At 46.2% G+C, this 23,158-nt stretch overlaps 1 protein-coding gene across 5 annotated transcripts in view; it reads left to right on the forward strand.

The window, feature by feature from the left end:
* Positions 1-1,274: 1,274 nt before the first annotated feature.
* GCFC2 (GC-rich sequence DNA-binding factor 2) overlaps positions 1,275-23,158 on the forward strand; it is a 53,091-nt gene continuing 31,207 nt past the window's right edge. For 2 of the 5 annotated variants that reach the window (XM_074991345.1, XM_074991347.1), the window contains exons 1-5: positions 1,275-1,674; positions 13,393-13,503; positions 14,895-15,047; positions 16,123-16,344; positions 17,494-17,582. In XM_074991345.1, the coding sequence (XP_074847446.1) occupies positions 1,314-1,674; positions 13,393-13,503; positions 14,895-15,047; positions 16,123-16,344; positions 17,494-17,582 (936 nt within the window). In that variant the 5' untranslated portion in view covers positions 1,275-1,313. Of the gene's footprint in view, positions 1,675-13,392; positions 13,504-14,894; positions 15,048-16,122; positions 16,345-16,661; positions 16,762-17,493; positions 17,583-23,158 lie in introns of those variants that run through there. The other 3 variants (XM_074991346.1, XM_074991348.1, XM_074991349.1) reach the window with 3 other exon arrangements.

Below are 23,158 nucleotides of genomic sequence, written 5' to 3' on the forward strand. Positions count from 1 at the left end.
ACACTCTATCAGAAACCCACTGATCGCTATACTTACCTGCACGCTTCTAGCTTTCATCCTGCATGCATAACTAGATCCATTGTTTACAGTCAAGCTCTTATATACAATCGCATTTGCTCTGATCCTACTGACAGCAACCAAAAACTACAAGAACTTTACCAAATATTCATAAACCTGAATTACCCACCAGGAGAAATAAAAAAACAAATCAACTGGTCCAAACGAATACCCAGAGACCAGCTACTCCAAGATAGACCCAAAAAAGCCAAGAATGGAATACCACTGGTCATTACCTACAGCCCCCAACTGGAACCACTGCAATGCATTATTAAAGACCTACAGCCTATCATTAATCAGGATGCCACACTCCAGAAGGCCCTAGGTGACAGGCCTGTTCTCTCCTACAGACAACCTCCCAATCTTATGAGGATTCTCACCAACAGCCACAGTCTACACTGCAGAAAAACCAGTCCTGGCACTTTTCCTTGCAACAAAGCCTGCTGCCAGCTTTGTCCACATATCTATTCTGGGGATACCATCACTGGACCTAAGCAGGTTAGTCACAGAATCACGGGCACATTCTCATGTTCCTCAACTAACATCACATATGCCATCATGTGCCAACAATGCCCAGATGCTTTCTATGTTCGACAGACTTTAAACTCTTAGACAAAGAGTCAGTAGGCACAAAACAGACATAAAAACACTCCTGATCCACGAATCAGTCAGCCGACATTTTAATGGAATGGGTCATTCTGTTAATGACTTAAGAGTTTGTGTCTTACTGAGGAGGAATTTTCACACTACTTTGGAAAGAGAGGCTGCTGAACTCTCTTTTATATTCAAATTGGACACATTAACACATGGTTTTAACCGGGATGCAAATTTTCCGGGTCATTATAGGCGCTCTTTTGCATACTTCGCTTAATCTAATTCTTGACTCCCCCCCCCCCGCCTCTCTACTCTCTGATTTGCTCACCTTGATAATTTCTTTTCTGAGTTGTCAACCTGGATTACTGTTTTGGTTCTCTGTGCTGTAAATATTGAGTCTCTTCTGGTCTGGCTATGGTCGGAAGAAGTGGGTCTGTCCCATCAAAGCTCACCTAATAAACTATTTTGTTAGTCTTTAAAGCGTTACTGGACTGCTTTTTTGTTTTGATATGATTGGTTGATTGACCAAGCTCCTTCCTTGTCGCGCCTTAGTGACGCGTAATGCTGCGCGGGCGCATGGGGCGGGAGGGGGGCAGTGCGTTCGGGGCGTGGGCTCGCGCCGTTGTTGTTTAGGTCCTGTGGGGCGACCGTTAGCGGAGGGAATGTTCCGGAGGCCCCCGCGGAACTTCCGGGGTCGGCGGCGCGCCGAGTCCAGCAGCAGCGAAGGGGAGTCAGGGGCGGAACCCGAGCCGCAGCTTGGCGGGGATCGGGGCACTGACGCTGAGGGGGACCAAGGCGAAGATGATGATGAGGTTGTGGAGGAGGAGGAGCAGGGCGGTGCCGGGCCCGTCTCGCCTGCCGCGGAGGGACTGCCCGCAGAGGGGCCAGCAGAGGACATCGGGGGCCAGGCGGATGGCGGTGAAGGAGTGCCACGAGGCAGGCCTCGCGGGGCAAACCGCAAACCGGGGCGGGCGCCGGGAGAAATGGCCCTGCTGAGCTTCCGTGCCGAAGAGGAGCGAGAGGGTAAAGTGTGAAGCCTGCCCCCTTCAGCAACAGCCTGTCGCCGGGTGTGGGGTGTGTGGGTTCCTGCTTTATACTGCTGGTGAGGGAATGAGCTCCAGGCTGGGACGCCACATGGTTGTGCTTAGAGTGACTCGATACCAAGTATGGAAAAAATCAGGACGGGTGCAGTGTGTTGGGCATCTGTATAAGAGAAAAATCCAGAGTATCAGGGCACCTGGTCACCTTCCAAGTTGTGGCCCCCAATCGGGCCATCTTGTTCTAGACTACCAGTGACTAGGGTCAGCTGTTGTTCTTGCCCTTGCACCTTGCTTTTATTTCCCTCAAGGTTCCAGGGTGGACATACTTAAGTTTTAGGGCTTGGCTGAGAACCCCAGAGGATTGGTGCCCTGTTCTGTGCTTTAATTGTTCAAATGCCCCAGTAGGTCAGACCTCCTGACACTTTAGTTGTTCTGGTATTCCTGCTGGGATTGCACTTGTAAGGGTGTGTCTACACAGCTGCTGGTAGGGTTAATATGCACTTCCTCAGCTCAGATAAGTGGTTATAACAGTGTGGTGGCAGCTGAGGCTGACTCTGTGTCTCTGTTCAGCTCTGGGTGGGATTGTACTGGGTGGTGAGCTAGCCCAAGAGAGAGCTAGCTTTTAGCATGCTAACTGGAGCAGTTCTTATCTACCCAAGCTGGTAAACACTTTTCCAGCTGCTATGTAGCCATAACCTAACACTTAATTTTTGGCTTCCTGACTGCAGATTTCCAGAAAAGTCTCTTGACTCTTAAGTAAAGTGAGCTGTCATGGGTTAAGAAGGAAGGTCCTCTCATGAACTGGTAATTGGTTAAAAGAAAGAAAACAAAGTGTAGGCATAAATGGTCCATTTTCAGAATGGAGCGGGAAAACAGGTGATACATTGTTCTGGGGTCCATACTGGGACTAATCCTATTCAACATATTCAGCATGGTAAGAGTTTGGAATCTAAGTGTGAGGGAGAATGTGTGAGCTGGGTGGGGGTTTTAGGAGGTAGGTGCACACTCTGGGTGTGGGATATGAGTGTAGGAGGAGGAGGATGCAGGAGCAGGGTGTGAGTGGGAGGGAACGGGCAGTGGATTGGGGTGCCTGGGTGATGCAGCTTGGGGGAGCCGGGTGCACAGGTGTCTTCACATAGCTCTGCATGCCGGAGGAAAGTTCTCTGGTAAACTCAGAGAGCTGGTAGGTAAGGTCGCACGGGAAGCAAAACTGAGGGGAAAAAGAGCTGAGGAGAGTTGGCAGTTTTTCAAAGGGACATTATTAAGGGCCCAAAAGCAAGCTATCCCGCTGTGTAGGAAAGATAGAAAATATGGAAAAAGACTGCCTTGGCTTAACCAGGAGATCTTGCATGATCTCCAAATGAAAAAGGAATTGTATAAAAAATGGAAACAAGGAAAAATTACAAAGGATGAATATAGGCAAACAACACAAGAATGCAGGAGAAAGATTAGAAAGGCTAAGGCACAAAATGATCTCAAACTTGCTACAGGCATAAAGGGAAACAAGAAGGCTTTTTATAAATGTATTAGAAACAAGAGGAAGACCAGGGACAGGGTAGGGCCACTGCTCAGTGAGGAGGGAGAAACAGTAACAGGGAACTTGGAAATGGCAGAGATGCTTAATGACTTCTTTGTTTCAGTCTTCACTGAGAAGTCTGATGAAGGAATGCCCAACATAATGAATGCTAGTGAGAAAGGGGTAGGGTTAGAAGTTGAAATAAAAAAAGAACAAGTTAAAAATCACTTAGAAAAATTAGATGTCTGCAAGTCACCAGGGCCTGATGAAATGCATCCTAGATTACTCGAGGAGCTGATAGGGGAGGTATCTGAGCCTTTATCTATCACCTGTCAAAGTTTGACTCAGACTCACAATTTATCAGACCACTCTGTTTTATTAGCAAAGCCGCTCTGCTAATACATTTAGAAGTGAGCCCCCCGAGTGGGGCTTGTGTCTCTTAATTTATACAGTTTTTTGGAGAACAAGTTACAGAGGAGTTACAGACAAAAGAAGAAAAAGATTTTAGTCACCACCCTTCGAGATCCCTGAGACCAGTTACATATCTTCAATTACCTGCCACCCTTAACAATCTCCTTTAACAGCTTCCAGTTAACTTAACTAATTGCCCTTCACACCTTCCATTCTGATGCCTGCTTCTTAGACGTGCTAGCTCCATCTGAATTGCTTCTCCATTCAAAAGCTAACTGTCCCTACGTGTGCTCCCTCAGATACTTTGTAACATGTTTTGGCATGCCCTCTCATATACAATGTATCCAGCATGTCCCCTTATACAACGTTATACTTATACAATGTTATACTTCCACAAATCCCCCCTTTTGGTCAAGGCTACGCCCATGACCAACGACTTACTGGATTCCATACATCAATCGTTTTTTTCATTACTTTCACTGGTGACATTTAACAACATTAGATTAGCACTCTGGTTTGATCCCAGGTTGAGAGGAAGTTTATTTTTCCATACCCGGTTCGCCATTCTTCAACCTTGTTTGAATAGTCCCATACACCATGGGACACGCTGTATTGGAGACAGCTGCTCCTCCCTAGATTCAGCCCTGTCCCATTACACACCCAGCACTAGTGGCCCTTTCCTTTCACCACACTTATAAGTTTAGGAACATATGTTTTTCCCAGCCCCCAAGTGTTATTTTCCTTCCATGTCCTTTTAAGTGGATAGGGTTCTCCAGCAAGCTCTGAGGAATTCAAAGGGATTGCCACGTTGGGGATACTGGCTTGTGAGTGAGCTGGGATGTGGCTGCAGACCCAGCAATTAGAAATATTCAGGATCTGGGCTATTTGCACCTGTTGTTGGATGAAATAATTGTCACTGTCACTCTGGATTCCCCAGACCCTCAGGACACAGTAGCTGAGGATTAAGCTTCTCAAAGGACACATGTTGGAAGCAGGACCCTTTCTGGTTCCGACAACCCCTTTCGAGGGAACCGCAGTCACGGTTTTACGTCCACCAGGCAGCAGGTGCTAGGCTCACTACTGCTTCTTGTTTGTTGGGTCCTGCTGTCTGCTTACCCTCTGCTTCTGGCAACCCTTACGAGAGCGCAGATTGTAAGGTATTGCAGGCTGTTCCTCTTTGTCTTCTGGGGTTGAAGCTGGTTCTGCGTGGTCTTGCAGAGGTGCTTGGTCCCCTGGAGGTGGCACTGGCTTACACTGTGAGGCGTGGATTCATGCAGCGATGCCGGATAATTTCACTGCTGTCTGGGTGGTGAGCAGTACCTGGTATGGACCCTTCCACCGGGGTTTCAAGGCGTGCTTCCGAAGGTGGTGCCGCAGGTAGACCCAATCACCAGGCTCAAGAGTGTGACAGGCAGCAGAGGTGGGTTCCGTTGGCCAGGCTGCTCGCACCTGCGAATGGAAGGAGCTCACAGCTTGCATTAACCCTTTGCAGTACTGGAGGAGCATGCTGTGAGTTAGGTTTAGGTCTGGGACTGGGGTAATAGTAGCCATTGTTTGCATAGGGCATTCCATGATGATTTCAAATGGACTCAATTTGTGTCTCTGGGATGGGGATGACCGAATTTCCATAAGGGCCAGTGGTAAAGCAGCTGGCCAGTTTAACCCTGTGGAACTACAGATTTTTGCCAGTTTATTTTTAAGCACACCATTTCGCCTTTCAACTGCCCCTGCACTCTGTGGATGGTAAGGGCAGTGCAACAGGTGGGTGACATGTAATACCTGGTTTAGATGTTGAACAATTTTTCCAGTAAAATGTGTTCCCCGGTCACTAGACAAAGTGGCAGGAATTCCCTTGGTAGGGATAATGTGGTTTAACAGACATTTTGCAACAGAGAATGAATCAGCTTTGCGACAGGGAAAGGCTTCAATCCAACCCGAAAATAGACATATTATAACTAAAATGAATTCATATTTCTGACACTTTGGCATTTGTACAAAATTAAGTTGCCAGTGTAGGAAAGGTGCTTGAGGCAAACCCCGGAACCCTTGTGTTACTTTTACAGATTTGCCTACATTGTGGCTTTGACAAGTAACACAAGTGGCACAGTGGCGGGTTGCAAAGGAGCTGAAATGGGGAGCCCACCACCCCGCCTTACTCATAGCAGAGACCATCCCCTCCTTGCCGACATGCGAAACACCATGTAGCAGGGCGGCTAGAGACAGGTAGAGTGAGAGGGGGGGCTACAAAGGTACTGGTGGGCGATCGCCAAAGGGAATCAGAATGCAAAGAGCAACCCAAAGCACTCCAGGAGTCTTTCTCTGTTTCTGGGGCAGAATCCTGGAGCTGAGCGAGATGAGACAGGGATGGTGGCGTTACAGAGACAGAGAGGGGACCAAGAAACGCTTCTGGTGAAGGTTTTATAGTGGCGGCATGTTTTGCAGCAGCATCAGCAAGTGCATTATCTTTTGCCACCTCGGTGTCTGCCGCTGAGTGGCCAGTACACTTAACAATTGCCAAGGCAGACGGTAGTAAAACTGCATACAGGAGGGCGGCAATGTAGGGGCCATTCTTGATAGGGGTATCAGTAGAGGTAAGAAAACCTCGAGCCTGCCAGAGGGTGCCAAAGTCGTGCACAACCCCAAAGGCATACCGAGAATCAGTAAAAATAGTGGCAGAGAGCCCCTTGGCTAGAAAGCAGGCACGGGTTAGGGCAATCAGTTCAGCCACCTGGGCAGAGGTCATAGAGGGTAAAGGCGCAGCTTCTGTGGTTTCAGAGAGAGAGACCACAGCGTACCCTGCAAGAAGGTGGCCTTGGTCATTTCTATAACAGGACCCATCAGTGAATAATACCAAATCAGGGTTAGGGAGAGGTACATCTGAAAGGTCGGGGCGCGGGACAGTGATAGCAGCACTAGGTAAAGGAAGGAGGGTAGCAGGGTTTAACCGGGAGCAGCGCTTAATAGTGATATGTGAGGCTGAAAGCAGCAAAAATTCATACCTAGTGAGGCGAGCAGAGGAGAGGTGAGCAGTGTTGCGTTGCAGAAGGAGAGTTTCCACAGAATGGGGAACCATGAGAGTGAGAGGAGAGCGGAGGACAAGGGACTTAGACATCTCGACCAGGCGCGCTGCAGCAGCTACAGCGCATAGGCAAGGGGGTAAACCCTGGGCTACAGGGTCCAAGGTTGCAGAGAAATAAGCCACTGGGCGATTTCTGTCACCGTGCTCCTGAGTAAGAACCCCAAGGGCACAAGCAGATTGTTCGTGACAGAAAAGGGTAAAAGGCTTGTCATAGTTAGGTAATCCTAAGGCGGGGTAGAGGCTAAATTCTGCTTAAGGGAGATGAAAGCAGCATTTGCTTCAAGTGGCCATGGCATGGGGTTAGGTACAGAGGATCGAGTGAGTTCTTGGAGTGGTTTAGCCAGAGAAGCATATTGGGGAATCCGTTGCCTACAGAACCCTGTCATGCCTAAGAATTTTCTGACCTGGCATGGAGAGCAAGGCCGGGGAAAGCTAAGGATGGCTTGTACCCGGGCTGGAGAGAGTGTACAGGAGCCCTGGGAGAGAAGGAAGCCTAGGTATGTGACAGAGGTTTGGCAGAGCTGCAATTTTGTGCGAGAAGCCTTATGACCCTTGTTCGCTAAAGCTGTGAGAAGTGTTAGTGAATCAGTTTCTGAGGCAGACAGAGAGGGGGAGCACAGGAGTAAGTCGTCCACATATTGGATCAGTGTGGATCCTGATGGGAAAACCAGATCAGCGAGATCCCTGGCTAGGGCTTGAGAAAAATAGGATGGACTCTCTGTATACCCCTGGGGAAGGGTAGTCCATGTATATTGCTGACCCTTGTAGGAGAAGGCAAAGAGATACTGGGATTCAGAGTGAACTGGGACAGAGAAGAAAGCGGAGCACAAATCTACAACAGTAAAGTGGGTTGCATTTGGAGGAATAGACGCTAGTATTGTAGCGGGGTTAGGAACCACTGGAAAAGAAGGTATGACAATACGGTTAATAGCTCGAAGGTCTTGAACAAATCGCCACGATTTGCCATCAGCCTTTTGAACTGGGAGGACAGGGGTGTTACAGGGGCTGGAACAAGGGACAATAATTCCTTGTTCTTTTAATGCAGATATAACTGGAGCAATCCCAGCCTCTGCCTCAGGATTTAAAGGATACTGAGACAGGCGAGGCAGAGGTTTGGAATTGTCTACAGTAATCCGAACTGGGTCAGTATTTAATTGGCCCACTTCAGATGGGTGAGATGGCCATAGGGAGGAAGGAACCTGAGAGATTAGGTGCTCTAGGGATGGAGTTAAGGGACAGCAAGGGACCGGAGTGGAGAGGGAAGTTTCAGACAGCAGGGAGGCTACAGAATCACATAAGGAAGACTGAGGGATTTGCAGATAGACACCATCTGGGGAGCAGTAAATAGAACAGCCAAGTTTGCATAGCAAGTCCCGTCCCAGAAGGTTTGCAGGGGTGGAATCAGAGAGGAGGAATGCATGTTCCTCAGAGAGGGGACCGACCTGAACAGACAAAGGTTTTGAGAGGGGAAAAGAGGTAGGGATCCCTGTAATGCCAACAGCAGACACAGATTTTCCAGATCGGGGAACCACAGGCAAGTCAGTGGTGCGGATTGTAGAAAGAGAAGCTCCAGTATCAACAAGGAAAGGGAGAGAGAGATCATTTACAGTCAGGACACATTCTCCAGTAGGGGACAGAGGTAATAAGGGAGCTAAAACTTTCTGAGGTTCCCTAGCATCCCGTCATTGTTGGGGTCAAAAATAGGGTTGGGGATCAGCTGGAGGAACCAGCGGGGGGTTCACTTGATTTCCCATACGATTATTAGGTTGTCTTGGACACTCTCTTTTCCAGTGTCCAGGCTGTTTACAGTAGTTACAAACCCCAGTTAATCCAGCCCCCCGCCCCCTTCCGCAACCCCGTCCCTGTCCCCGGTGTGTTCTGCTTAGCCCTGAATAATGCTGTATCTGCAGAGCCATTAACTTTTGGGAGGACTGTTCCTCCTTTCCTTTTAAAGTGCGGTGGCAATGCTCTGCTACTGCCAGCAATTTGTCCATGGTTTCAGTCTGCCATCCCACACTTATTCGTTTTAACATGCTGCCTGTGGCAGGGAGAAGACCATCAACAAATGCATGTGCCAAGGCCCCCTGCCCATTTACATCGGGCTCTTGTATTCCTGAATGTTGTAGGAAAATATCAGTTAGCCGGGACCTATAGTCGCCTGGGCTTTCTCCTTGCCCTTGCTTACAGCAACGTATTGCTGTCCAGTTTGTTTTAGGAGACCACACTTTGGGAATGGCTTGATGCAGGCGCTTCCAAAGAGCCATACACCGGTCTCTGTATGCCGAATCTGGGCCAGTACTTTTTATGGTTGAGTGGCGTGCCTCAGCTGGCCAGTCTGCGGCAGCCAACCATTTTTCATAATAACTGGCAGGAGCTAACAATTTACACAGTTGGAGGAGATCTGTCTCAGAGGGTTCATAGGTTTCACAGATTAACAGAAACTCCTCAGCAAATTTGACAGAGTTTTCCTGTGGTTTGGGAAAACCTTTAACTATAGATAAAAGTTCCGTACGAGTCCAGGGCTTATAATCCCATATGGACTCACTTTCTCCCATCTTAAGGACTCGTAAGGGTGCCACAACAGTTTGATCAGAGTCTCTCATTAACCTCCCATCAGGTTCTCTTTTCCAAGAAGAGATGTCAAGAGAAGTCTGCTTTGGATTTCTTCTTCATAATATTTTGCAGAGCTGCGAGGCCAATGAGGGTATCTTCTTCACTTTCATTATCTGTAGTCACTGAAGATTTTTCTTTTTCTGATTTCTTATTTGCGCAGGAGTATGGTGGGGGTCGGGTTTGATCCGGATCATTGCACAGGACTGGGCAAAGGGGAGCGCTCGGACTAGTGGTGGGAGAGACTGCATCCAATTGAACTTTTAGGTTTTTTTTGCTAGAATTTTTTAAGAGAGGTGAGTTTTGACTCAGTCCATCTACGATTTGCCTCTTCCCACCACTGCATGAAGCAGTCTACTTCTCCTCTCTCCAATTTGGTTTTTTGGGAGGACGAGTTTGCTTTTTAAAGCGTCCACTCGATCCTTGTCCCAAGAACCTAACAGTGGCCACTGTAATTTGGGGTTCTCTAGAGCTAATTTGGACCATTTTTCAAGAAACCTACAAGAGTCCGGACCCCTCCTAAAATACATAAAATAAGCCGGAGTTCCCTTAGGGAACTGTTCTACCTTAAACTTCTGATTACCCATCCAGGAGGACTTCACAGAGCACTCACACAAGAAGGAAATTCGGGCTCGGCAGAGCGGTACCCGGTGCAACACACAGAAAGGAGCCCACAGGCTACTGCCTCAACTGCCCTTGCTTTCACACCAGGGGTTATACCCAAGGCGTGGTGCAGCTGCAGCTGTGCAGATTCCAGTTATTCAGACCGTGGGGACGGGGACCCCTTGGTCAGCCAGTCTCCAGACAGAGATGGCTCCCAGATTCACACACACACCGCAGGGAAGACGGATAGACACAAAGACAAGACAGTCCTCAAACCGGTTAAAGCACAAAAATAATAATTACCTGAGACGTCTGATTCCAGAAGCTGGATCCAAAGACCCCTACCAGAACAGAGTGGGAACCAACAAGTTCAATGGCGTAGACTGCGCTGCTGCTGTGTACCTTTCTGTCTTGTGGAGGATCGCTTGGACTAAGCGTCCAGGCGCCGGCTGCCACGATCGTCCTGCAAGGCAGTCAGGGATCACACAGCCTCAGCGAAGCCGCTTGCCATCTCGGTGGGACCTCCAAATTGTCAAAGTTTGACTCAGACTCACAATTTATCAGACCACTCTGTTTTATTAGCAAAGCCGCTCTGCTAATACATTTAGAAGTGAGCCCCCCGAGTGGGGCTTGTGTCTCTTAATTTATACAGTTTTTTGGAGAACAAGTTACAGAGAAGTTACAGACAAAAGAAGAAAAAGATTTTAGTCACCACCCTTCGAGATCCCTGAGACCAGTTACATATCTTCAATTACCTGCCACCCTTAACAATCTCCTTTAACAGCTTCCAGTTAACTTAACTAATTGCCCTTCACATCTTCCATTCTGATGCCTGCTTCTTAGACGTGCTGGCTCCATCTTAATTGCTTCTCCATTCAAAAGCTAACTGTCCCTACGTGTGCTCCCTCAGATACTTTGTAACATGTTTTGGCATGCCCCCTCATATACAATGTATCCAGCATGTCCCCTTATACAACCTTATACTTATATAATGTTATACTTCCACACACCTTTGGAAAATCGTGGGAGACAGGAGAGATTCCAGAAAACTGGAAAAGGGCAAATAGAGTGCCCATCTATAAAAAGGGGTATAAGAATAACCCAGGAAACTACAGGCCAGTCAGCTTAACTTCAGTGCCAGGAAAAATAATGGAGCAGGTAATTAAAGAAGTCATCTGCAAGCACTTGGAAGGTGGTAAGGTAATAGGAAACAGCCAGCATGGATTTGTAAAGAATAAATCTTGTCAGACTAATCTGATAGCTTTCTTTGGTAGGATAATGAGCCTTGTGGATAGGGAAAAAGCAGTAGATGTGGTATACCTAGACTTTAGTAAAGCCGTTGATACGGTCTGTCATGATAATCTTATAAAAAAACTAGGCAAATACAATTTAGATGAGGCTACTATCAGGTGGTTGCATAACTGGCTGGATAACGGTACTCAGAGAGTAGTTGTTGTTAATGGTTCTCAGTCCTGCTGGAAAAGTATAACAAGTGGGGTTCCGCAGGGGTCTGTGTTAGCACCAGTTCTGTTCAATGTCTTCATCAATGATTTAGATATTGGCATAGAAAGTACGCTTATTAAGTTTGCAGATGATACCAAGCTGGGAGGGGTTGCAACTGCTTTGGAGGGTAAGGTCATAATTCAAAATGATCTGGATAAATTGGAGAAATGGTCTGAGGTAAACAGGATGAAGTTTAATAAGGACAAATGCAAAGTGCTCCACTTGGGAAGGAACAATCAGTTTCACGCATACAGAATGGGGCAAGACTGTCTAGGAATGACTACAGCAGAAAGGGATCTACGGATTATAGTGGACCACAAGCTAAATATGAGTCAACAGTGTGATGCTGTTGGAAAAAAGCAAACATGATTCTGGAATGCATTAACAGTTGTGTTGTGAACAAGACATGAGAAGTCATTCTTCCGCTCTACTCTGCGGTGGTTAGGCCTCAGCTGGAGTATTGTGTCCAGTTCTGGGCACCGCAGTTCAAAAAAGATGTGGAGAAACTAGAGAGGGTCCAGAAAAGAGCGACAAGAATGATTAGTTGTCTAGAGAATGTGACCTATGAAAAAAGGTTGAAAGAATTGGGGTTGTTTAGTTTGGAAAAGAGAAGATTGAGGGGAGACATGATAGCAGTTTTCAGGTATCTAAAAGGGTATAAGGAGGAAGGAGACAACTTGTTCTTCTTGGCCTCTGAGGATAGAACAAGTGGCAGCAGGCTTAAACTGCAGCAAGGGAGGTTTAGGTTGGACATTAGGAAGAAGTTCCACTGTTTGACTGCCCTGACAGTTAGGAATACCTTGCCAAGGGAGGTTGTGGAATCTCCATTGCTGGAGATATTTAGGGACAGATTAGATAGACACTATCAGGAATGGTTTAGATAGTACTTGGTCCTGCCATTGGGGCAGGGGGCTGGACTCGATGGCCTGTCGAGGTCCCTTCCAGTCCTAGTGTTCTATGATTTCCCCCCTCCCCCCACCATATCACTCTCATTGGCCATGGTTCCCAGCCAGTAGTGGTGGTGAGGGGCTGTGCCTGCAAGGAGTGCTTTCCTGTGTCTTGCAGCGCCACTTCATGGTCCCCTATGAAGCTGAATGTGGCCCATGGCTTACCTTGATTAGGCCTGGAAGACTTGGGGCTTTCACTCCCTTTGTTTTCTCTTGCTGTGGGGAGCCAGCATTGGCACTCTTCAGAGGAAGTGAGAGAGAAGAGAAGCCCCAAGCCTTGCAGACTGGATGATGGCAAGCCAGAGGCTGGATCTGGCCAGAGTATTGTGGGTTCCCCACTACTGGTTAGTGACAGGGAGAGGGAGTTAGTGCTTCTCAGCTTGGTTTGACTGCTCACTCATTTGCCTTGAAACAACTCTCTTAGCTTTTGCATGTCTTTATTTCTGCATGTGCGAAGCAGGAATAGTACATTCAGGACAGGATAGTTTTGGAGTTTAATTAATGAATGTTTCCAAAACTCTTCTCATATGAGCAATACTGTACATGTTTTTAGTTTAGAAGTATTAGAGGGTGGAGAACATTTAGGAAGGTAGAAAGGTGTATGATTTGGCAAGAAATGATACAAAGACTAATAGAGTTAATGTGGTGAAGGAGAAGCAAGCAGACATGGGCACGATCTGGCCATTTGACACCGAAAGATGGTAAAGTTGTCTCTGGTTTAATATATAGTTTATGTGACAAAGGTTTTGCAAAGGGATAGGCCTATACCATTTTTTTTCTCTCCAGGTCAACTCAGCTACAACTGATTTGTCATGCTAAAGCTGGGCTGATCAGCACTGATGCTGGAGTTGCTCATAACAGTCCTTTTGACTTTACTTTTCGTTGGGACAGTGACTTTTTATCTGTCTGTACAGCACAGTATGGTCCGGGTGCATGGCTAAGAATAGTGGACACTATGTTAAGACGACTAATAAATGTGGTGGTGGTGTTTTGTAAATATTTAGTTTGCAACTGATCCTTTTTCTTGTATAGAAGGCGAGGAACTCTTTAAGATCAAGAAACCATCTCTTAACACAATAACATTTAAAATGCAAAAAAAGGAAAATGTACACTCTGCAGTCAGAAAAGCTGAAAGAAGCAAAGGTAAAATTTAGCTACGTATAGTATTTAAATTAGTTCTTTGCATTTTGTGGTCCATGAAGAAAAGGTGATATATAGACGTATTATCAGATGTATTGTCTGATGTTAGTAAATTACACAGATGAGTTAATGGTTGAAAAACCTTGAATTTAAATGTGTACCTTAAAACATATAGGCTACATCTACACTAGCCAAAAACTTCAAAATGGCCATGCAAAGGGCCATTTCAAAGTTTACTAATGAAGCACTGAAATACATATTCAGCGCCTCATTAGCATGCGGGCGGCCGCGGCACTTCGAACTTGGCGCGGCTCGTCCAGATGGGGCTCCTTTTCGAAAGGACCCCGCCTACTTCGAAGTCCCCTTATTCCCGTCTGCTCATAGGAATAAGGGGACTTCGAAGTAGGCGGGGTCCTTTCGAAAAGGAGCCCCGTCTGGATGAGCCGCGCCAATTTCGAAGTGCCGCGGCCGCCCACATGCTAATGAGGCGCTGAATATGTATTTCAGCGCTTCATTAGTAAACTTCGAAATGGCCATTTGCATGGCTATTTCGAAGTTTTTGGCTAGTGTAGACACAGCCATAATGAAGCATAGAGTCTGATCCTGCATCTGTTGAAGTCCTCTGTCAAATTCCCATTGACCTTATAGGAGGAGGGCTGAGCGCTTAATCTGACCTTTGAGAGGAGTTGACTGCCTGGAACTCCCATTGTACATGGGTACAAATGGAATTTGTATCTAGATAGTAGTAGTTTTAGGAGTATGTCCTTAAATTACTCCTTATCAATGATGTATAAATTTTTAAAATAGAACACATTTTCTTTATATTCTCCATTTTCATAGTTTAATTTTTTTACGATCAACTGGTGCACCTAGGGCAGTGTTGTCCAATAGAAATTAGAGTCACCACATTTCTCCCCCCATCTCCTCCAAATTGCCAGAACTGGAGTTGCCGTGGGGCCCTGGAGCTGGAACTGCTGGTCGCTTGGCGTGAATATATAGTTTATAGAATTATAGTGAAGATATAGTAACAAATATGAAATATGGACAGAGGGTTTTGTATTGTGCTGTAATGGCCTTTTGATGAATGTGTAAATCATGTTAACAAGCCCCTAAAATCAACTATTTGTCCTAAATTCAAATGAAGTGAAAAATTACATAGTGTGTCCTAAAAATTTACTTTTATGTTTCATATTGTAAGTTTAAAAAAAAAAAGCTGCCTTGAATCCTTGAAGGCAGTGAAATTATTCAATGTGTAAATTTAAGCAAGTGTAAGCCTTTGCAGGCTCAGGGCTTGATTGTAGTTGGTAACCAGTTAAGAAACATCATAAATCTAAAAACGTTTTCAGCTGCTGAGACAGAAATAATGCGTCTTGGGGTTTTCTCCTTGAATACAGAAAACTTCCAGTTGGAGTCTAGCATGACTGATATTATTGATCCATCTGAGACAGAAGACGAGGATGAGCACTTCTCAGATAGTGAGGATTACAATAGTTCAGCCTCTGAAACTCAACCTAGTGTGTTGCAGGAAAAGGAGGATTTATCAGCAGGTTTGTAACTATTTATGGACAGTAAATATGTACTATAGATAATCTTACATACTGAGGAATAGTGCAAGTGCTGGCAAAGCACTGGGTGCTGGTATACTAGTGTCTATTTAAATTAATTGAAATAATTGTCAAGGACATTTATGCCAGAAATACACTGATGTGACTGAAAGCACAATTTGCCCTCAAATGAACTGTGATCCCCACCCACTCCCAGTCTATTGTCAGTCTTGTCTCTTGGGATAGTCTGTTTTCTTGGTGCTAGAAAATCCCATAATAATCATACAGAAGGGGGGAAAAGGGTAAATTTAGATAGTGTGGGTTTTTTTAATATAACAGTGTGCTGAAACAAACCAGAACCCATCTCCTTTAGCTCACTCATAACTAGGCATTTGGATAGAGGAGAAAAGTTGAATTCAAGATTGTAGTCCTTTCTTTGCAATTTTAATAAACATCACTTCAAATGCAATAACTTTATTAATGTAGCAGTAAGGATGCCTATTTAGAAGACAATAATCCAGGAATGCAAAGATAAAGGTACTTAAAGAGTAGTAATCCTTTCAAAATTTCAAATGTGATCTAGATTACTAGTTTAATGTGTGAGCAGGAAGGAAAAACTTGTTAATTTGCAGCCTTAAGCATACTTCAGTATTTTTGTCTTGATTATATTTTTGAGAATTAGGACAGGCAAAGCAGAGATTGTTCTGCTTACAGTATACACCTCCATTTATAGCACAACAACATGTAGCTCTTATGTAGGGGCTGTGATTTGAGCCTACCTTGGCCTGCCTTTCGAGGGTTTGAAAACTTCTGGAAAGTTAACATGTAGTGGAAGGGGGGCCGGGATGTCATTTTTAGTATTTGTAGCCTTTCAAGTTGTGCCACTTAGGCTGCAGAAATAAAATAAACCATCTCAATGTACTGTTAACGTAATATTTTGCAGGGGAAAAACAGCCCCAAACTCTTGATGTCTTACTGTACTTCGAAGAAAAGCATTATATAATAAATTTGTTGGGAGGAGTAGCACTGAAGTTTTCTCCTAGTTGCTTGCCTTCAGTTTTTTTTCTGTTCATTGCAGGTATTGTGCCTAATGCAGCTTATATCCAAGTTGCTCGTAGAAAACGTCAGTTGGCTAGGACTCGAGGTGACTATATTCCATTGAGTACGTCCCGTCGTGCACCAGTTTGTTTGAGAAACGAATGCAGTGATACAGAGAGTGAGGCTGACTCTGATCATGACAAGACTCTCCACTTTGCTCCCAAAACAAAACCTCTTAGCCAGAGGATGTCTGAATATATAGGTAAGTTTATTCGGACGCAAAAATAGCAAGACTTTTTAAGTGTTTGGAGAGTATGAATTGTACTGAAAGAGTGTAGTTCTAGGCCCTGTTTGTAAAAAGGGTGATGCAGGTCCTTATACCTTTTTGGGCCTGTGTGCATGGGTAAACTAAATCAGATTAACTTTTAATTCACTTTACAATCCCTTAAACCCACAAACTTTTTTTGTTTGTTCTTTTAAAGGCGATTACGTGACACTTGAGATCACAGTAATAATCCTCCTTGAAACTGAAGTAATTCCAGCTCACAGGGGCTACAGCTACATGGTGCACTGCTGCCGACAGGGTCATGCAAATGAGGTCACTTGGTTATGCAAATGAATGTTCATTTGCATTGTCATGTACCTCGTTTGCATAGACACATGAGATTGCTGTCCCAGGGTAAGGGCTCAGGGTGTGGTTCCCAGATTCTTCCCAGGACGGGGCTGGGCTGAGGCAGGAGGGCCTGTGCAGGCTGCTCCCCGGGGCTGGTTTGGTGGTCGCGGAGGCTGCACAGTGGCTTGTTGTTGGTCCTCAGGGCAGCAGCAGGTGCTTCCAGCCAGTGGCTGCTTGTTGGAATGTGTGCTATGTCCTTGCTGCATTTCCCTCCCTGTGCTTGCTCTGCCCCCACTGTGAATTTGCCTGAGTATAACTGTCCCTGCCATCACACCCCTCCCTTTCTGTTTGATATGAAACAGTTGCATTCCACGTACATACCATTAGCCTGGCACAACCAAACCCTGACCTTGGTTTCAGGAGGGATAAATGGAAGCTGCGTACCAAATTTGGTGGTCCCTTACCATTTAGGAGGCATTCTTGAACACACAGACTCCCGGATGGACAGAGACACATTTCTAAAATATTTAGTAAGATTAGGGCATAGTATTTTATATATACACTGGCTGTCCAGCAACAGTTAACTAATCTCAGGGACTTCATTTTCAGTACAGTTCTGTTCCTGCTGCAGGCTGTAGCATTCTTTCTGAAAATCCCACCTGTTTCTGTCTGTCCCATTTCCCCAGTAAAACAGCAGCAGATCTTTTGAAGAATGGTGGAGGGAACACAGAAAGGAGAGAGAGAGAGAGAGAGAGAAACTGCTATTGAGCATATAATTAATCTTCCATTTCCTTCCAGGATCCAAGACTGAGGGAGCAAGTGAAGATGATGAAACACAAAACATGTGGGAAGAACAGCAACTAAAGAAAGCAGTCAAACTCCCACAGGTGATGTGCCTTTTCTGGTGGTGGTGTTGTTCCTTTTTGCTATGCAAGATATTTTGTTTTAGGAGCAACGTTAGAGCTCCTTCTTTCTTGGTTATTGGACATGCTAATTCCTTAGGTGGGCAGAGAATAGAAACAGGCAAAGGGTGTGGTAATGCAGATCAGCAGTTAGATTTTGCTAGCTGATCAGAGGAATAGCATTGCCATTACACTCAAAGGAAAGGTATATAACCCATATTGTTCCATGTAGAGGGAGAAGACCTTTTGAATAGACAAAGAATCTGTGTCAACGAAGTGTATGAGAACGAAACACTGAGCTAACGTACCTGCTATGATGTGCAGGCTCTTAAAAGAAAATTATGTATCTCATAGAACTGGGAGGGTCCTCGAGAGGTCATGAAATACAATCCCCCACACTGACAGCAGGACTTACCACCATCCCCAACAGTTTTTTTTATAAATTTTATATGCCGCAGTACCTTGAAAGGGCCCCTCAGGGACTGAATCCTGGGTTTACAAGGCCAGTGCTCTAACCACAGAGCTATGCCTCCCTCATACTCACAAACCAAAACATTAAAAGCCTGTCCTTTGAAAGCTACACAATAAACTGTCAACAAGGGAAGGGAAGAAATGGTAAATGGGAGAAGAAACACTGTCATAACACTTACTGTGTCCCCTGGACCAATGTTCCCTCTATCTTTTTCCACCAGTGAGCAGAATAAATTTTGATGTGCACCAAGTACATGCAGATGTGCACCACCAATAGGAACACATGCTGCTGGCTGTGGGTACTCTGATTATCTGGGTGGCATTTCAGTCTTTCCTGGGTGGCCACGCAAGCATACAGCTTACAGAGGACACTGCTTCTGACCCTCTAGTACTAGGTTTGTGCAGAGCATTATCAGATGGGTGCATAAGTTGCTGGATAACTGTTCCCAGGGAGTAGTAATCAGTGGTTCACAGTTGTGCTGGAAGAGCATAATGAGTGGAGTTCCACTGGGATCAGTTTTGGTTCTGTTCAATATCTTCATCAATGATTTAGATAATGGCACAGAGAGTGTGCTTGTAAAGTTTGTGGATGACACTATGTTGGGGGGTTGCAAGTGCTTTGGAGGATAAGATGAAAATTCAGGATAATCTGGATAAACTGGAGAAATGGTCTGATGTATTAGGATGAAATTCAGGATGTATAAATTACACATACTTCACTTAGGAGGGAAAGATCAATTACACACATACAAAATATGAAATGACCATTCAAGAATGACAATAGTAGAAAGAGATCTAGTGGTCATAGGGGACCACAAGCTAAATGAGTCAGAGGCGTATAACAATGTTACATCCCAGAATGTTGTTTTCTTTTTTTGTATCAGCAGTGGTGTTGTAAGCAAGACATGAGAAATAATTCTTCTGTTCTCCTCTGCACTGATTAGGCCTCAGTGGAGTATTGTGTCCAGTTCTGGGTGCTACATTTCAGGAAGGATGTGGACAAATAGGAGAGAGTCCAGAGAAGAGCAACAAAGATGCTTAAGTATCAGAGGGGTAGCCGTGTTAGCCTGTAGCCATGGAAAGAATGAGAAGTCCTGTGGTACCTTATAGCCTAACAGGTTTTTTTGGAGCATAAGCTTTTGTGGGCAAAGACCTGCTTCATCAGATTAAAGGTCTAGAAAACATGACCTATAAGGGAACAATAAGAAAACTGGGTTTGTTTAGTCTGGAAAAGAGAAGATGGGGAGATTATTTAATCAAAGTTTTCAAGTATCTAAAAGGTCATAAACAGTGTGCCCTTGTAGCCAAGAAGGCTAACGGCATACCAGGGTGCATTAGGAGGAGCATTTCGAGCAGGTCTAGAGAAGTAATTATTCCCCTCTATTTGGTACTGGTGAGGCCACATCTGGAATATTGTGTCCTGTTTTGGGCCCCCCAGTATAAAAAGGATGTGGATTTGCTGGAGCAGGTTCAGCACAGGGTAACAAAAATGATCAAGGGTCTGGAGCACAAGACCTATGAGGATAGGCTGAGGGATTTGGGCTTGTTTAGTTTACGAAAGAGAAAACTTAGAGGTGATTTAATAGCAGCCTTCAACTTCCTGAAGGGGAGCTCTAAAAAGGAGGGTGAGAAACTGTTCTCAGTGGTGTCAGATGCCAGAACAAGGAGTAATGGTCAGAAGTTGAAGAGGGAGAGGTGTAGGTTAGATATTAGGAGAAACTACTTCACCAGGCGGGTGGTGAAGCATTGGAATGCATTGAGTAGAGAGGTGGTGGATTCTCCATCCCTTGAGGTTTTTAAGTCCCGGCTGGACAAGGTCCTGGCTGGGATGACGTAGTGGGGGTTGATCCTGCTTGAAGCAGGAGGCTGGACTAGATGACCTCCTGAGGTCCCTTCCAGCCCTGTGATTCTGTCGTTAGAAAAAGGAGGATGTAAAATTATTCTCCTTAACCTCTGTTAGTAGGCATCCTTCGAGCCCAAGGGATCATGGGTTTGCGCCCCAGTTGGACTGATTCAAGCAGCGTCTTCTGTGGCTGTGCGATCCAATCTGGGAGTGGCAGTCCTTTCCGCACTGTGAGCAGCAGTAGGCAGATGTCGCTCTGGTATCAGGGGCATGGATCTTCCTGAGGTCTCTCTTGTCTTCCGCTTCCTTCACCAAGGTAGTTTCATACTTAACAAGAGCTTCCTTCACTCCCTGTTTCCAGGCATGCCTGTTTGAGGCAAGCGAATGCCCGGTGTTCGCACTGATAAAGAGAGCGCTGAGGTCATGCTTGCACGTGTCCTTGTAGCGCAATTTAGGTCGCCCTTTCGGCCTCTTTCCAGACGCCAGTTTGCTGAAGAGGAGGTCCTTTGGTATTTGGCCATCCGTCATGCGTGAGATATGGCCCAGCCAGCACATATGCCTCTGTTTGAGAAGGGTGAACGTGGAGGCAGTGCCTGCCCTCTCAAGCACTGCGCTATTGGGGACCTTGTCCTGCCATGAGATACTGAGTATGCGCCTAAGGCAGCGCATGTGGAATGTGTTGAGCCGCTGCTCTTGTTTTGAGTGCAAAGTCCATCTTTCACTGGTGTACAGCAGTGTGCACAAAACACAGGCTGTGTAGACCTGCACCGTGGTATGTACAGTGAGCTTATTGTTCGCCCATACTCTCTTTGTGAGCCTGGAGAATGTTGTGGCGGCTTTTCCAATGCGCTTGTTGATCTTGCTATCGAGTGACAAGTTGTCCGAGATTGTCGAGCCTAGGTACACGAACTCATGGACGACTTCCAGTTCATAGTCCAGCACGTTGATAGATGGCTCGTTACCCATGTTTTGGCCCATCACCTGGGTCGTCTTTAAGCTTGTGAGGCCAAATTCCATACATGCATCCGCAAAGCGAGTTATGAGTGACTGCAGTTCCTGCGGAGTGTGAGCAGCAATAGCTGCATCGTCAGCAAAAAGGAACTCCCTTAGATGCTTCGTAAGCACCCTGGTCTTCGCTCTAAGCCTCGACAGTTTGAAGAGGTTGCTGTCCGTTCTCGTGCAGAGAGAGATGCACTCTGTAGCAGTTCCGAAGGCATATTTGAGCAAAACTGCAAAGAAGATGCCAAACAGTGTTGGAGCCAGCACACACCCCTGCTTCACTCCACTGAGAATCTCAAAGGGTTCGGATGCCTATCCGTCGTATACGACGGTCCCCTTCATGCCTTCATGGAAGGCCCTAATAATGCTGAGCAGAGTTGGGGGACAGCCGATCTTAGCCAGAATCGCGAATAGACTTTTTCTGCTGACGAGGTCAAATGCCTTGGTCAGGTCGATGAAGGCAATATACAGAGGTTTGTTCTGCTCCCTGCACTTTTCTTGTAGTTGCCTAACAGAGAAAACCATGACTATGGTGGACCGTTCAGCTCTGAACCCACAATGAGATTCAGGGTAGACTGTCTCCGCAAGAACATTGACCCTCTTCAGAACAACACGTGCAAATAGTTTCCCCACGGTACTGAGAAGGGAGATGCTGTGATAGTTGTTACAATCGCTTTTGTTACCCATGTTCTTGTAGACAGTAACAATGTTAGCATCCTTCATATCTTGCGGTACGCTGCCTTCTCTCCAGCATTGACAAAGTATTCCATGCAGCTCTGAAACTAGGGTACCATTAGCGCATTTGAGGATTTCTGAAGGAATACCATCTTTCCCTGGGGCTTTTCCAGAAGAGAGTGCTTTTAGCTTGTCGTTGAGTTCCTCCAAGGTGGGCTCAGCATCAAGTTCAGTCATGGTGGGCAGAGGCTCGATGGCATTCAGGGCTCTCTCTGTAACTATGGTCTCTCTGGCGTACAACTGCGAGTAGTGTTCCACCCAGCATTCCATCTGCTCGGTTCTGCCCTTGAGGACCTCACCTGTGGCCGACTTAAGTGGGGCAGTCTTTCTTTGTGATGGACCGATGGCCTGCTTGATCCCATCGTACGTTCCTCGCATGTTACCAGTGTCCGCGGCCTGCTGAATCTTGGAGCAGAGTTGGCGCCAGTAATCATTGGCACACCACCGAGCAACCTGCTGCACTTGACTCAGAGCAGACAGGAGTGCCTGCAGGTTCACCTCACTGGGAGAGGACCTGTATGCAGCCAGTGCCTGTGTCATCGTCTTCTCAATCAGGGGCGTCAGCACTTCAAACCAATCAGCAGCCTCGACTGTCTTCTTCCCAAAGATAGATATCACAGTATTATAGATAGCATCCCGTAGTTGTTCCCATCTCTTGCTGATATCAGTGTCGTCTGGGCGGGGCAAGGCCTCTTCAAGTGCTTGGACAAACTCGCATACTTTTGAAGGGTCACGAGTCTTGCCAATGTCAGTGTGTGGCCTCCTTTCCTTTTTGGAGCGAAAGAATTTTCGCGGCTGGATGTGCACCTTACTACACACGAGCAAATGGTCAGTCACAGTCTGCGCTGTGGCAGCTACGTGTCACCCTGACATTACCTAAATGGCTGCGTTTGAGGACGAGGTCATGCTGGTGCCAATGTTTCGATCTTGGGTGTCGCCATGAAACTTTGTGCTGGCGTTTGACGTTGAAGATGGTATTGGTTACGCAGAGGTCATGTTGGGAACAGAGTTCAAGGAGGCGCTGTCCATTTTCATTCATCTTCCCTGTACCAAACTGTCCCAGACAGGATGGCCAGCTGTGGTGGTCGCTGCCAACTCTGGCATTGAAGTCGCCAAGGATGAATAGCAGCTCATGGGAAGGTACCTCACTGATGGCAATGCTAAGCTCATCATAGAACTTGTCCTTAACTTCCTGGGCAGAAGTTAAAGTAGGCGCATAGACGCTGAAGATGTTGACCATGCCCACTGGTGTTTGAAGCTGGATTTTCAGCATTCTCTCAGTTCCCAGATTTGGTGGTATGACTGAGCCAACTAGGTTGTTTCTGACTGCGAAGCCAACACTGTGTTCCCTGGCCTCTTCTGGAGGCTTCCCATGCCAGAAAAAGGAAAAGTGCTTCTCCCTGAGACATCCAGAGGATGATAGCCTTGTTTCCTGGAGGGCAACGATGTCCATCCGCAGTCTTCTCAGCTCGTTGTTAATGACTGCTGTCTCTGAGGGTTACTAATGCTCTGT

Source organism: Carettochelys insculpta, chromosome 3, assembly GCF_033958435.1.
Source record: "Carettochelys insculpta isolate YL-2023 chromosome 3, ASM3395843v1, whole genome shotgun sequence".
NCBI lineage: Eukaryota > Metazoa > Chordata > Testudines > Carettochelyidae > Carettochelys > Carettochelys insculpta.